General features: G+C 48.5%; 1 protein-coding gene across 1 annotated transcript in view; it reads left to right on the forward strand.

The window, feature by feature from the left end:
- LOC138657332 (PC-esterase domain-containing protein 1A-like) overlaps window positions 1-14,960 on the forward strand; it is a 121,217-nt gene extending 106,257 nt beyond the window's left edge. Inside the window, exons 11-14 of the mRNA XM_069745066.1 lie at window positions 3,558-3,659; window positions 5,072-5,173; window positions 12,298-12,363; window positions 12,609-14,960. Of these exons, the coding sequence (XP_069601167.1) occupies window positions 3,558-3,659; window positions 5,072-5,173; window positions 12,298-12,363; window positions 12,609-12,811 (473 nt within the window). The 3' untranslated portion in view covers window positions 12,812-14,960. The remainder of the gene's footprint in view (window positions 1-3,557; window positions 3,660-5,071; window positions 5,174-12,297; window positions 12,364-12,608) is intronic.
- Window positions 14,961-15,427: the final 467 nt, after the last annotated feature.

Genomic DNA, 15,427 nt, shown 5'->3' on the forward strand with positions numbered 1-15,427 from the left:
GGTGTTTAATATGTTAGCTTTTTCCTCGTCATCTACAACCATTCTTTCCTCACTATTTTTTAAGGAGCCTACATTTTCAGTTTTTATTCTTTTACTATTGATATAGTTGAAGAACAGTTTGGGGTTAGTTTTACTCTCCTTAGCAATGTGCTTCTCTGTTTCCTTTTTGGCAGCTTTAATTAGTTTTTTAGATAAAGTATTTTTCTCCCTATAGTTTTTTAGAGCTTCAATGGTGCCATCCTGCTTTAGTAGTGCAAATGCTTTCTTTTTACTGTTAATTGCCTGTCTTACTTCTTTGTTTAGCCACATTGGGTTTTTCCTATTTCTAGTCCTTTTATTCCCACAAGGTATAAACCGCTTACACTGCCTATTTAGGATGTTCTTAAACATTTCCCATTTATTATCTGTATTCTTATTTCTGAGGATATTGTCCCAGTCTACCAGATTAAGGGCATCTCTAAGCTGGTCAAACTTTGCCTTCCTAAAGTTCAATGTTTTTGTGACTCCCTGACAAGTCCCCCTAGTGAAAGACAGGTGAAACTGTACAATATTGTGGTCGCTATTTCCTAGATGCCCAACCACCTGCAGATTTGTTATTCTGTCAGGTCTATTAGATAGTAGTATTGATGGAATGTTTTTCTGTCACAATGGTGTACAGTCCATTCTTGATGAGTGCTCAAAATACTCAGTCTTATTGGGAACGGCCGCAGCACAGACAGGGATAGATTTATCCAAACCAAATTTCCATAACAATACAAGGCCAGAATTGCAAATCTTTTTGGTCTTGTTCTGAGAGTTTGAGAGGAATTGTCCCTAATTGGGGTCTGGCAGTTGCACCCTCCACGTATGCTGCTGGCCCCTGAACGTGAAAGCAAACAGATATTGACAGTTGGGATGTAGAGGCACAGAAAGGTAGGCATTAGCCAGGGGAATGCACCTGAAGCAGGCTGCTGTTGTCGGGATCTGTGACAGGATGGTGTGTGGGTTGGGTACCACTGGTGTGAGCAGTTTGGTAACGGCAGGTATGGCTCCGAGGTCGTGGACCATTCTGTAATTCACCGGCTCCCCTTTCTTGCCCTTTTTCTTTACTGGAAATAAAGGAGTGTTCGCCACAGACTTTGGAGATTTTATGCCCCCCAGAAGCAATTAGGTTTGTGATGATATTCCCTGTTGGTTCTTTCTGGGTACTTCAGTGGGTACTGTCTGATTTGAGGGGGCCTCACCCCTGGCTTCAAATAAATCATCACTGGAGGGGCTGGCATTTAGATTTTGCCCATAGTGTGTCAGGGACCTGTGCCGACACCTCATCATCAGGTGGGGACGTAGAGTCAGATATGTGCAGACACGCCAAAGCGTTGCACATTGTGGGTTCTGGGATCTCAGCTGTCAGTATAACTGTGCCGTCCGGTTCCTAAATGATATGTGTCTGTATGGCTTGGAGTACATCAGAACCTAGCAGATTCACAGATGATTTGTCACTGATCAGTAACCTAGTCAGACATGTCGAAGGGGCAATGGCTTGGTCAATTTACATTCTTGGATCAGTCCCTCAAACCCTTGGGTGTAGAGGGTATCATCTGATATGCCAGACGATCTGACATGTTCCTGGCGGATAACTGTTTTGGCTGCCCCCGTATCCACCAGGAATGGGATTTTTCTACCATCTGGGAGATGTACTTGGACCACGCCTTGTGAGCTTGGGTGTGATTGTGAAGGTGCCCTAAGGGGGTAGATGGCTTCGGGGTTGCCTGTTTAATATTGTGGGTTTTGGGTCGGGGCGCTGTCTTGGCCTGGTCCTCTTTGCATTGACCGCTGGTATGCCCCTTCTTCCCACAGTTATGTGTTATGTGTCAATTTGTCAACGATTCTTTCTGGCTGAATTGTCCTTCCGACCTTGCTGAGCGTCATCGGAAACATTCTGTATCTGGACTGGCTTCATCTTCTGATCTAATTCATTCCTCTTTGCCACCTGCACCAACTCTTCTATTTTTTATGTTCTCCAGTCGGGCTTAGCTGCCTGAACCTTTTGCCTGAGTTGCGGTCTAAGACCTGCTGTAAAAGCTCCATGGAAAAGTTTTCTACCCACATCTCTTATTCCCTCATAGCCCAAATCTGTATGTCTGTTTTAGATTCCCCAAATATGGTCTACTGTGTCCTTGGGACCCTGTACCACATCTAAAAGGGAAATTGTGGATTCTCCTACCCTCGCTTGGCACCATGCATGCAGACTTTTCAAAAAGTGCATCCCTGACTCTACAGACCGGGCCGTGCTGCGTTCCTAACTCAAGGGCTGAATGCTGTGATTTCCCCACTCGGTTTATTTCTCCCGTGACTGACTCCATCCTCGCATCACCAATTTTTCCCCTTAAGATGGACTCTAAATCTGCCCATGTCTCACCATCCGTCTGTAAAAGGCCATCGGTGCTGCAAGTGTGTATGAGATTATATAGTGTGCATAAAAATACAGTTAAAATTATAGACTGTTCATGTCTTTGTCAGAGGGCAAACTTGCAAAATCAGCAAGGGATCAAATGCTTATTTCCCTCCTGTATGTGGATGGAGTGATCTATCAGCCATTGTTCTTGGCAGCACAATGCCCGGTATACACACGACTCGTGCTGCTGCTGATATATATGTGGACGGAGTGATCTATCAGCCATTGTTCTCCGCAGCACATTGCCCGTTGTGCAAAATTCTTTATTTCAAGAACATTAGGATGTGTTGGAATTCAAGTAGGAGATACAATCAGAATATGCGGTGGTGTCATCCCTCCAAACAAGCAGAACATCGTCTACATACCTGCCGTACCAAACTATATGTGAAGAAAAGGGGTTATGAGAAAAAAGAACTCCTCCCACCGTGGCACAAAAAGATTTGTGAAAATTTTGAACCCATCGGGGCACCAAGGACCGGAGGAAAAAATTTTAACTGAAACATAAAAAAAATTATGATTTAACAAATAATCGAGTGATAATAAAATAAATTGTTTGAGGGCTGGTTAATATGCATTGTAATTGTCTAAATGATATTTAATTGCGACTATGGCGAAAGAGTGAGGAATCGACGTGTACAAATTAACTGCATCACATGTGGGAAACAAAAACTCAGATTGCCATGTAAACTTATCAAAAACCCTTAATACTGTGGACGTATCCATAAGATAACCAGAGGTCCAGGAAATGAGAGGGTGAAAGTGGTTGTCAACACATTCACTAAGATTCTCATGTTATGATCCAATGCCAGATATAATAGGTCATAGGGGAGGTGGAAACACGCATTGTGTAATTTGGGGAGCCCATGGAAAAAAACGAGCACCGTACGCCTTGTACATCGTCCATCATTGACATCAGTCTGACATCAGCTTGTGTAAATGCTTCGTAAACGTTCCTGTGTGGTGGGCCAATATGTCAGCATTTAGGGCCCCTATTCTTACTGTCTCCCAGGGCCACACGTTTCTCTAGTTACAATGTGTCAGTGATGTAGACAATGCTCTGAGACGTGGTGGGCTCTGCTGCATCTGCCGTCATGTGTAACCTGCTCTCCTTCCTGTGTTTCAGGTTCTCCTCTTCTCCCCTCGCCTCCTCACAGGTTCTCATTGGAAAACGGCCCCCATCCCATGCCGTACCCCCCAATCCAAGAGCGAGAGCGCTGCGGCCCGGGTAAGATGCAAGTGCATGGCGCCATTTCACTTACATCAGTGATGTCCATTCTGGGGCACCAGTGTCCTGTCTAGTATCACATCCTACATCCACTATACACCATCATTGGCGCTGATGACGTGTGACTGCCGCCCAGCGAGATGTCACATACAGACGGTTCTCTGACCCATGGTGTGAGAAACATATAAGGAGGCATGTAATGTTAGAATTTCCCAGTATACCACCATCTACTGCTCTGTATACCAACATCTACTGCTCTATATGCCGCCATCTACTCTTCTATAGGCCACCATGTACTGCTCTGTAGACCGCCATCTATTGCTCTGTATGCCGCCATGTACTGCTCTGTAGGCCACCGTCTACTGCTCTGTAGGAGGCCATGTACTGCTATGTAGGCCGCCATGTACTTCTATGTAGGCCACCGTCTACTGCTCTGTATACCAACATCTACTGCTCTATATGCCGCCATCTACTCTTCTGTAGGCCACCATATACTCTCCGTAGGCCACCATCTATCGCTCTGTAGGCCGCCATGTACTGCTCTGTCGGCCACCATCTACTGCTCTGTATGCCACCATGTACTGCTCTGTAGGCCACCATGTACTGCTCTGTAGGCCACCATGTACTGCTCTGTAGGCCACCATCTACTGCTCTGTATGCCGCCATGTACTGCTCTGTAGGCCACCATCTATTGCTCTGTAGGCCGCCATGTACTGCTCTGTAGGCCACCGTCTACTGCTCTGTAGGAGGCCATGTACTGCTATGTAGGCTGCCATGTACTTCTATGTAGACCACCGTCTACTGCTCTGTAGGAGGCCATGTACTGCTATGTAGGCCGCTATATACTGCTATGTATGCCGCCATGTATTGCTATGCAGGCCACCGTCTACTGCTCTGTAGGAGGCCATGTACTGCTATGTAGGGCCGCCATGTACTGCTATGTAAGCCGCCATGTACTGCTATGTAGGCCACCGTCTACTGCTCTGTAGGAGGCCATGTACTGCTCTGTAGGCCGCCATGTACTGCTATGTAGGCCACCGTCTACTGCTCTGTAGGAGGCCATGTACTGCTAGGTAGGCCACCATGTACTGCTATGTAGGCCATCATCTGCTGCTCTGTAGGCCGCCATGTACTGCTGTGTAGGCTGTCATGTACTGCTATGTAGGCTGCCATGTACTGCTAGGTAAGCCACCGTCTACTGCTCTGTAGGCTGCCATGAACTGCTATGTAGGCTGTCATGCATTGCTCTGTAGACCACCATGTACTCCTCTGTAGGCCATTGTCTACTGCTCTGTAGGCTGTCTTCTGTATGGACCATATTACAACGAGTCAGTGCAGACAATGCTCTGAGACATGGTGGGCTCTGCTACTTCTGCCATCTTGTGTAACCTGCTCTCCCTCCTGTGTTTCAGGTTCCCCTCTTCTTCCCACGCCTCCTCACCGGTTCTCATTGGAAAATGACCCTCGTCCCATGCTGTACCCCCCAATCCAAGACCGAGAGCGCTGCGGCCTGGGTAAGACACCAGTGCATGGCGCCATTTTGCTTTCAGCAGTGACTTCCATTCTGATGCGCCGGTCTCCTGTCCAGTATCACATCCTACATCCACTGTACACCATTGGCGTTTGTGGAGACATGGAGGGTCGGGGGGCACCCCGATCCGCTAGCCGAAACCGCATGGCCTAGGGATCGTCTGTTGTGAATTCTGTTGTCGGGCTCCCTCCTGTGGTCATGAATGGTACTTCGGCTGGTTCTGTCCATGGACTTCCTCTGGTGGGTGTTTCTGAGTTTCCTTCCACAGGTGACGAGGTTAATTCGTTAGCTGGCTGCTCTATTTAACTCCACTTAGATCTTTGCTCCATGCCACTTGTCAATGTTCCAGTATTGGTCTAGTTCACTCCTGGATCGTTCTTGTGACCTGTCTTCCCAGCAGAAGCTAAGTTCCAGCTTGTATTTCTTTGGTTTGCTATTTTTCTGTCCAGCTTGCTATTTTTATTGTTGTCTTGCTTGCTGGAAGCTCTGGGACGCAGAGGGAGCGCCTCCGCACCGTGAGTCGGTGCGGAGGGTCTTTTTGCGCCCTCTGCGTGGTCTTTTTGTAGGGTTTTGTGCTGACCGCAAAGTAACCTTTCCTATCCTCGGTCTGTTCAGTAAGTCGGGCCTCACTTTGCTAAATCTATTTCATCTCTGTGTTTGTATTTTCATCTTTACTCACAGTCATTATATGTGGGGGGCTGCCTTTTCCTTTGGGGAATTTCTCTGAGGCAAGGTAGGCTTTATTTTTCTATCTTCAGGGCTAGCTAGTTCCTTAGGCTGTGCCGAGTTGCATAGGGAGCGTTAGGCGCAATCCACGGCTATTTCTAGTGTGTTTGATAGGATTAGGGATTGCGGTCAGCAGAGTTCCCACGTCCCAGAGCTCGTCCTTTATTATCAGTAACTATCAGGTCATTCCGTGTGCTCTTAACCACCAGGTCCATTATTGTCCTGACCACCAGGTCATAACAGTACAGGTGGCCCAAAGTACTAATGCATCTTAATAGAGGGATAAGAGAAGTTCTGAGACAATTTTTTTTTCTTTGCAGTGTGTTTTGTCTCTCTTTTCCCCTTTACCTCTGGGTGGTTCAGGACACTGGTGTAAACATGGACATTCAAGGTCTGTCCTCTTGGATGGATAATCTCACTACAAGGGTACAAAACATTCAAGATTTTGTGGTTCAGAATCCGATGTCAGAGCCTAGGATTCCAATTCCTGATTTGTTTTTTTGGTGATAGATCTAAGTTCTTGAATTTCAAAAATAATTGTAAATTGTTTCTTGCCTTGAAACCTCGCTCCTCAGGTCCTGTTCAACAAGTAAAGATCATTATTTCTTTGTTACGTGGTGACCCTCAAGACTGGGCATTTTCCCTTGCGCCAGGAGATCCAGCATTGCGTGATGTTGATGCGTTTTTCCTGGCGCTTGGATTGCTTTATGACGAACGTAATTCAGTGGATCAGCCAGAGAAAATCTTGCTGGCTCTGTGTCAGGGTCAGGATGAAGCGGAGATATATTGTCAGAAGTTTAGAAAGTGGTCTGTGCTCACTCAGTGGAATGAATGTGCCCTGGCAGCAATCTTCAGAAAGGGTCTCTCTGAAGCCCTTAAGGATGTCATGGTGGGGTTTCCCATGCCTGCTGGTCTGAATGAGTCTATGTCCTTGGCCATTCAGATCGATCGACGCTTGCGTGAGCGTAAAGCTGTGCACTATTTGGCGGTACTATCTGAGCATGGGCCTGAGCCTATGCAATGTGATAGGACTTTGACCAGAGCTGAACGGCAAGAACACAGACGTCGGAATGGGCTGTGTTTTTACTGTGGTGAATCCACTCATGCTATCTCCGATTGTCCTAAGCGCACTAAGCGGTTCGCTAGGTCTGCCACCATTGGTACGGTACAGTCTAAATTTCTATTGTCTGTTACTCTGATTTGCTCTTTGTCATCCTATTCTGTTATGGCATTTGTGGATTCAGGCGCTGCCCTGAATTTGATGGACTTGGAGTATGCTAGGCGCTGTGGTTTTTTCTTGGAGCCCTTGCAGTGTCCTATTCCATTGAGAGGAATTGATGCTACGCTTTTGGCCAAGAATAAGCCTCAGTACTGGACCCAATTGACCATGTGCATGGCTCCTGCACATCAGGAGGATATCCGCTTTCTGGTGTTGCATAATCTGCATGATGTGGTCGTTTTGGGGTTGCCATGGCTACAGGTTCATAATCCAGTATTGGACTGGAAATCTATGTCTGTGTCCAGCTGGGGTTGCCAGGGGGTACATGGTGATGTTCCATTTTTGTCTATTTCGTCTTCCACTCCTTCTGAAGTTCCAGAGTTTTTGTCGGATTATCGAGATGTATTTGATGAGCCCAAATCCAGTGCCCTACCTCCTCATAGGGATTGCGATTGTGCAATTAATTTGATTCCTGGTAGTAAGTTTCCTAAGGGCCGACTGTTTAATTTATCTGTGCCAGAACACGCCGCTATGCGGAGTTATATAAAGGAATCCTTGGAGAAAGGCCATATTCGCCCGTCGTCATCACCGTTAGGAGCAGGGTTCTTTTTTGTGGCCAAGAAGGATGGTTCTTTGAGACCTTGTATTGATTACCGCCTTCTTAATAAAATTACAGTCAAATTTCAGTATCCTTTGCCGTTGCTGTCTGATTTGTTTGCTCGTATTAAAGGGGCTAGTTGGTTCACCAAGATAGATCTTCGAGGGGCGTATAATCTTGTGCGTATTAAACAAGGCGATGAATGGAAAACAGCATTTAATATGCCCGAGGGCCATTTTGAGTACCTGGTTATGCCATTCGGGCTTTCCAATGCTCCATCAGTATTTCAGTCCTTTATGCATGACATCTTCCGAGAGTACCTGGATAAATTCCTGATTGTGTATTTGGATGATATTTTGGTCTTTTCGGATGATTGGGAGTCTCATGTGAAGCAGGTCAGAATGGTGTTCCAGGTCCTTCGTGCGAATTCCTTGTTTGTGAAGGGGTCAAAGTGTCTCTTTGGAGTTCAGAAGGTTTCATTTTTGGGGTTCATTTTTTCCCCTTCTACTATCGAGATGGACCCTGTTAAAGTCCAGGCCATTTACGATTGGACTCAGCCGACATCTGTGAAGAGCCTGCAAAAGTTCCTGGGCTTTGCTAATTTTTATCGGCGCTTCATCGCTAATTTTTCTACTGTTGCTAAACCGTTGACTGATTTGACCAAGAAGGGTGCTGATGTGGGCAATTGGTCTTCTGCAGCTGTAGAGGCTTTTCAGGAGTTGAAGCGCCGTTTTTCTTCTGCCCCTGTGCTGTGCCAGCCAGATGTTTCGCTCCCGTTTCAGGTTGAGGTTGATGCTTCTGAGATTGGAGCAGAGGCTGTTTTGTCGCAAATAAGTTCTGATGGCTCGGTGATGAAGCCATGTACTTTCTTTTCTAGAAAGTTTTCGCCTGCTGAGCGTAACTATGATGTTGGTAAGCGTGAGTTGTTGGCCATGAAGTGGGCATTCGAGGAGTGGCGTCATTGGCTGGAAGGAGCCAAGCATCGCGTGGTGGTCTTGACAGATCACAAGAATTTGACTTATCTTGAGTCTGCCAAACGGTTGAATCCGAGACAGGCTCGATGGTCGTTATTTTTCTCCCGTTTTGATTTTGTGGTATTGTACCTTCCGGGCTCTAACAATGTGAAGGCTGATGCCCTGTCAAGGAGTTTTGTGCCTGACTCTCCGGGTGTTCCTGAGCCAGCGGGTATTCTCAAAGAGAGGGTAATTTTGTCTGCCATCTCCCCTGATTTGCGGCGGGTGCTGCAAAAATTTCAGGCTGATAGACCTGACCGTTGCCCAGCGGAGAAACTGTTTGTCCCTGATAGATGGACTAGTAGAGTTATCTCTGAGATTCATTGTTCAGTGTTGGCTGGGCATCCTGGAATCTTTGGTACCAGAGATTTGGTGGCTAGATCCTTTTGGTGGCCGTCTTTGTCACGGGATGTGCGTTCTTTTGTGCAGTCCTGTGGGACTTGTGCTCGGGCTAAGCCCTGCTGTTCTCATGCCAGTGGGTTGCTTTTGCCCTTGCCGGTCCCGAAGAGGCCCTGGACGCATATTTCTATGGATTTTATTTCGGATCTCCCCGTCTCTCAAAAGATGTCGGTCATTTGGGTGGTTTGTGATCGCTTTTCTAAGATGGTCCATTTGGTACCTTTGTCTAAATTGCCTTCCTCCTCTGATTTGGTGCCATCATTTTTCCAGCATGTGGTTCGTTTACATGGTATCCCGGAGAACATCGTTTCTGATAGAGGTTCCCAGTTTGTTTCGAGGTTTTGGCGATCCTTTTGTGCTAGGATGGGCATTGATTTGTCTTTTTCCTCGGCTTTCCATCCTCAGACAAATGGCCAGACCAAACGAACCAATCAGACCTTGGAAACATATCTGAGATGCTTTGTTTCTGCTGATCAGGATGATTGGGTGTCCTTTTTGCCGTTGGCTGAGTTCGCCCTTAATAATCGGGCCAGCTCGGCTACTTTGGTTTCGCCATTTTTCTGCAATTCTGGTTTCCATCCTCGTTTCTCTTCAGGGCAGGTTGAGTCTTCGGACTGTCCTGGTGTAGATACTGTGGTGGATAGGTTGCAGCAGATTTGGACTCATGTGGTGGACAATTTGACATTGTCCCAGGAGAAGGCTCAACGTTTCGCTAACCGCCGGCGCTGTGTGGGTCCCCGACTTCGTGTTGGGGATTTGGTTTGGTTGTCGTCTCGTTATGTTCCTATGAAGGTTTCCTCTCCTAAGTTTAAGCCTCGTTTCATTGGTCCGTATAAGATTTCTGAGGTTATCAATCCTGTGTCATTTCGTTTGGCCCTTCCTGCTTCTTTTGCCATCCATAATGTGTTCCATAGGTCGTTATTGCGGAGATACGTGGCGCCTGTGGTTCCATCCGTTGATCCTCCTGCCCCGGTGTTGGTTGAGGGGGAGTTGGAGTATGTGGTGGAGAAGATTTTGGATTCTCGTGTTTCGAGACGGAAACTCCAGTACCTGGTCAAGTGGAAGGGTTATGGTCAGGAAGATAATTCCTGGGTTTTTGCCTCTGATGTTCATGCTGCCGATCTGGTTCGTGCCTTTCATTTGGCTCATCCTGGTCGGCCTGGGGGCTCTGGTGAGGGTTCGGTGACCCCTCCTCAAGGGGGGGGTACTGTTGTGAATTCTGTTGTCGGGCTCCCTCCTGTGGTCATGAATGGTACTTCGGCTGGTTCTGTCCATGTACTTCCTCTGGTGGGTGTTTCTGAGTTTCCTTCCACAGGTGACGAGGTTAATTCGTTAGCTGGCTGCTCTATTTAATTCCACTTAGATCTTTGCTCCATGCCACCTGTCAATGTTCCAGTATTGGTCTAGTTCACTCCTGGATCGTTCTTGTGACCTGTCTTCCCAGCAGAAGCTAAGTTCCAGCTTGTATTTCTTTGGTTTGCTATTTTTCTGTCCAGCTTGCTATTTTTATTGTTGTCTTGCTTGCTGGAAGCTCTGGGATGCAGAGGGAGCGCCTCCGCACCGTGAGTCGGTGCGGAGGGTCTTTTTTGCGCCCTCTGCGTGGTCTTTTTGTAGGTTTTTGTGCTGACCGCAAAGTAACCCTTCCTATCCTCGGTCTGTTCAGTAAGTCGGGCCTCACTTTGCTAAATCTATTTCATCTCTGTGTTTGTATTTTCATCTTTACTCACAGTCATTATATGTGGGGGGCTGCCTTTTCCTTTGGGGAATTTCTCTGAGGCAAGGTAGGCTTTATTTTTCTATCTTCAGGGCTAGCTAGTTCCTTAGGCTGTGCCGAGTTGCATAGGGAGCGTTAGGCGCAATCCACGGCTATTTCTAGTGTGTTTGATAGGATTAGGGATTGCGGTCAGCACAGTTCCCACGTCCCAGAGCTCGTCCTTTATTATCAGTAACTATCAGGTCATTCCGTGTGCTCTTAACCACCAGGTCCATTATTGTCCTGACCACCAGGTCATAACAATCGTCCCACCGAACGCCCGCTATCCTTTTACCGTGGTTGTAACACTACTCATACAACACAGGGTGGCGCTAACACAGTGTGGCAATGCTTTATTGTAGCACCACCAGGCAGATAACTAGGCCCATTGTGTGGATAGCGATTGTAGACCCAGGGGGGCCGTCACTACGGGTGTCTCACATGCAGTTCCAGGTCATGAAATATGCTTAATTCTGTGAGATAAAGGAGAATGTGTCAGGGGGAGGGAGGTTGCCACAGGTTTAGTCAGGTAGTTGACAGAGGGACTTTGAAGGGAGCAGATCAAGGATGACGTCCTGGAGGATATGGATGGACTATGGAATTTGGAGATCGGTTGCTGACTGGAGGGAATCCATGGGCTACAGTCGTGATATCCATCGTCTGGAGGAACAGTGGGACTACCGATCCCAGGTTGGGATCTTGTGGATTGAGGACAATGTATTGTGGCCATCTACCTGGATTTGTATAACCGTGGAAGGAAGAAATAAAACGAGCTGCATCGTTACCCTGCCTAGCTGATTATTACAATCTACAGCCTCAGATCTTCACATGCACCATTTTGGGTATTTTGCTGGGAGTGTTCTACGTGTTGTATGTTTTGAGCCCTATGGATACATTTGGGAAAGCCAGGAATGGGACCTACCGGTCACCTGGCTCCATGGAGATGCTCAGAGAAGCCAGGTTGTGACCATCCGCTCACCTGGCCCTTGTGCTTCAATGGACTGTCATCTTCCTACGCTTGTCTTTACCTCCTCTCTGTGTGCGTGCTGCAGGTTGGGTAGTCGGCCTTGGGAGCGCTGACATCACAGCTGCTAATATCCCGGCGAGTCAGCGGAAGACTCTAATGTGCACCATCTTGGATATTTGCTGGGACCGTTCTACGTGCTATTGCCTGTTTTGTGGTACCATAAATTATTATCAAACTGTTTTACACTCATCCTGTGTTGTCTGAGTAGTATTACACCCAGGGTAAAAGGAGAGCCCTGATCCATGCAGTCTCAGGACAGTGGACAAGAGCACCCGCTGGCCCCCGTGTCTTCACAGTATATACTGTATATATCCTGTACGCCACTATCCTCTGCACTAGTGTTTTACACTGATGGTGTTTTCTATGTTTCAGCTCCTCCATCCCTTGGGACCCGCAGCCCACTACTGTTACCCCCTGACTGCTTACCCCTTCCTCCAGGTAATGACCCCACTGTTAGGGATTGTAGAGCTGGGGGTATCTCCTTAATCTACGACCTCAGCTTTCTCATCTGCTGCTCTTATGGCAGGAGGATTATGTTATATATTTTTCTTGGTTTATTTGTAACTAGTAAAAGCGAGTTCAGCTCTGGAGGTGACTGGATGAATGTAATTCAGGATGAATGAAGTGCTGTCAGACGATGGGTTGAGTTGTCCTTGATAATGGGTCTTGTCCTTTTCTTCCAGGTCCTGATTTCATTCGTTCTGGCCCCATGATGCCACCTCACATGAATTTCGGAAACTTTCCCCCCGGCACTCTGCACCCAAGAGAAGTCTGGGAAATGAACATGCAGCCAAGAAAGTTGCTGAATTCGAGGGGGAAAAGGAGCCACCCATACCACCCACCTGATGACCACCCATGTCACCTGGAATCTAATGACCTTTACTAGCCGGAACCTCCAGGCTCTCCCTGACTACAGGGGGCGCTAGAGTCCACTGTCTAATCCATGGGAGAGCACAGGACACATATCTGGATCCTGTGCTGTGTGATCCCCGCGTGTGCTGTGTGATTCCTGCCCATCCTGTGTGAGCCCTGCCCATGCTGTGTGAGCCACCTGTGGTGTGTGATCCCCCCATGTGCTGTTTGATCCCTGCGTGTGCTGTGTGATCCCCGCATGTGCTGTGTGATCCCCACGTGTGCTGTGTGATCCCTGCGTGTACTGTGTGATCCCCACACATGCTGTGTGTTCCCCGCCCGTGCTGTGTGTGTTCCCCGCCCGTGCTGTGTGTTCCCCATCACCCATGTTGTGTGATCCCCGCCCATCCTGTGTGTTCCCCTCCCATGCTGTGTGTTCCCCGCCCGCCCTGTGTGTTCCCCTCCCGTGCTGTGTGTTCCCCTCCCATGCTGTGTGTTCCCTGCCCATTCTGTGTGTTCCCTGCCCGCCCTGTGTGTTCCCCTCCCGTACTGTGTGTTCCCCTCCCGTGTTGTGTGTTCCCTGTCCATCCTGTGTTCCCTGCCCATCCTGTGTTCTCCACCCATCCTGTGTGTTTCCCACCCATCCTGTGTGTTCCCCGCCCATCTTGTGTGTTCCCCGCCCGTCCTTTGTGTTCCCCGCAGATCCTGTGTGTTCCCCGCCCATCCTCAGCGCTCCCCACCCCTGCTCTGTGTTCCCTGGCACTGCTGCGCTTTCCCCGCCCGTGCTCTGCGTTCCCCGCCCATGCTGTGTGATCCCTGCCCGTCCTGTGTGATCCCTGCCCGTCCTGTGTGTTCCCCGCCCATCCTTTGTGTTCCTGGCTTGTGCTGTGTTCCCTGCCCGTGCTGTGTGTTCCCTGCCCATGCTGTGTGATCCCCGCCCATCCTGTATGTTCCCCGCCCGTCCTGTGTGTTCCCCGCCCGTCCTGTGTGTTCCCCGCCCGTCCTGTGTGTTCCCCGCCCATCCTGTATGTTCACTGCCCATCCTGTGTGTTCCCCGCCCATGCTGTGTGATCCCTGTCCTTGCTGTGTGTTCCCCACCCATCCTGTATGATCCCCTCCCGTGATGTGTGTTCCCCGCCCGTGCTGTGTGATCCTCTCCCGTGCTGTGTGTTCCCCGCCCGTACTGTGTGATCCCTGCCCATCCTGTGTGTTCCCCGCCCGTGCTGTGTGATCCTCTCCCGTGCTGTGTGTTCCCCGCCCGTGCTGTGATCCCTGCCCGTACTGTGTGATCCCTGCCCATCCTGTGTGTTCCCCGCCCGTGCTGTGTGATCCTCCCCCGTGCTGTGTGTTCCCCGCCTGTGCTGTGATCCCTGCCCGTACTGTGTGATACCTGCCCGTACTGTGTGATACCTGCCCGTGCTGTGTGATCCCTGCCCGTTCTGTGTGATCCCTGCCCGTTCTGTGTGATCCCTGCTCATTCTGTGTGATCCCTGCCCGTTCTGTGTGATCCCTGCCCATTCTGTGTGATCCCTGCCCTTGCTATGTGATCCCTGTCCGCACTGTGAAAGCCCCACCTCAGTTACTGATGGAGATCTGCTATTTCTGGATTTTTGCACTTTTTTTCCCCTGAAGTGAAGGTTTAATTGTTTTTTGTACTGAAGCTCTCAGGAGGATTTCTAGAAACCACTCATGAAGAATCAGGGTGTCTGGGGGCTGGAGCTCCTCTAGGCACCTTCTAAACTACAGTAATGGGTCAGATTGGTACAATATGGCGGTAATAATGAAATAACATGATGCCCCTGGAAGATGTCACCCGTGTCCTGCTGACATTGTAGTATCTGCACTATGAAGAAAGTATTAGCCCCCCGTGCTGCTACCAGAGTTCTGTTTCTTCACGTCCCTACATTTCAGTCTCTATGTTCCGTTATTAATCCTTGGGGTGGACGGCGGTTTATGCCGAGGCAGCGGCGTTATGCACCGTATTTTGCACCCCGTCACCTGTGAACTGTGCGCGCTCCCTGTGGCCCAGCCGCCAGTCCAGTATTACCCACACAAATGTAATGTCTTTTTAGGACATACTGCCATTTTACCCTCTAGTATTTTTCTGATTCTTGCTGAATTCCGACATAATGTTTAACCCTTTGTAAAGTTTTTAAATTTGTATTAAATTTTTTAATGTAAAAGTTGTATTATTCTAAACTGATTACCAATCCTAAACCTGTTCCTATGTGTAACTGTGGCCCTATCTCTATCCCATCACCTTCGTCCTGGCCCCAGCCCTAACCTTATCCTCACCGTAAGCCTAGCCTTAACCCTGACTCTGGCCGTAACCCTATTCCTAGTGAGCGTGCACTTATACTGAACTATGCTGGCCCCATTTTTCATTTCAGCCCCATTCTGCGGTACATCGCTACTGTCAGGGCGGTGTATCGCATGCCTCATCAGTGCCACCCTACTCAGAATGGTCAACAGAACTGTATAATGTCTTTGACAAAAGAAAAAGAAAAAAGAGGGACGGCACTACCTTCCACTGGAAGAGCCACAGCCTCTGCGCACATCAAGTGCTTTCATACAGCAAAGAAGTCCAAATTCCACCACAAGCTGCCGGGTGCTCCTCCGGAAATCACATGAGAATCAGTGCGTTGCATAA

Source organism: Ranitomeya imitator, chromosome 1 (assembly GCF_032444005.1).
Source record: "Ranitomeya imitator isolate aRanImi1 chromosome 1, aRanImi1.pri, whole genome shotgun sequence".
Lineage (NCBI taxonomy): Eukaryota > Metazoa > Chordata > Amphibia > Anura > Dendrobatidae > Ranitomeya > Ranitomeya imitator.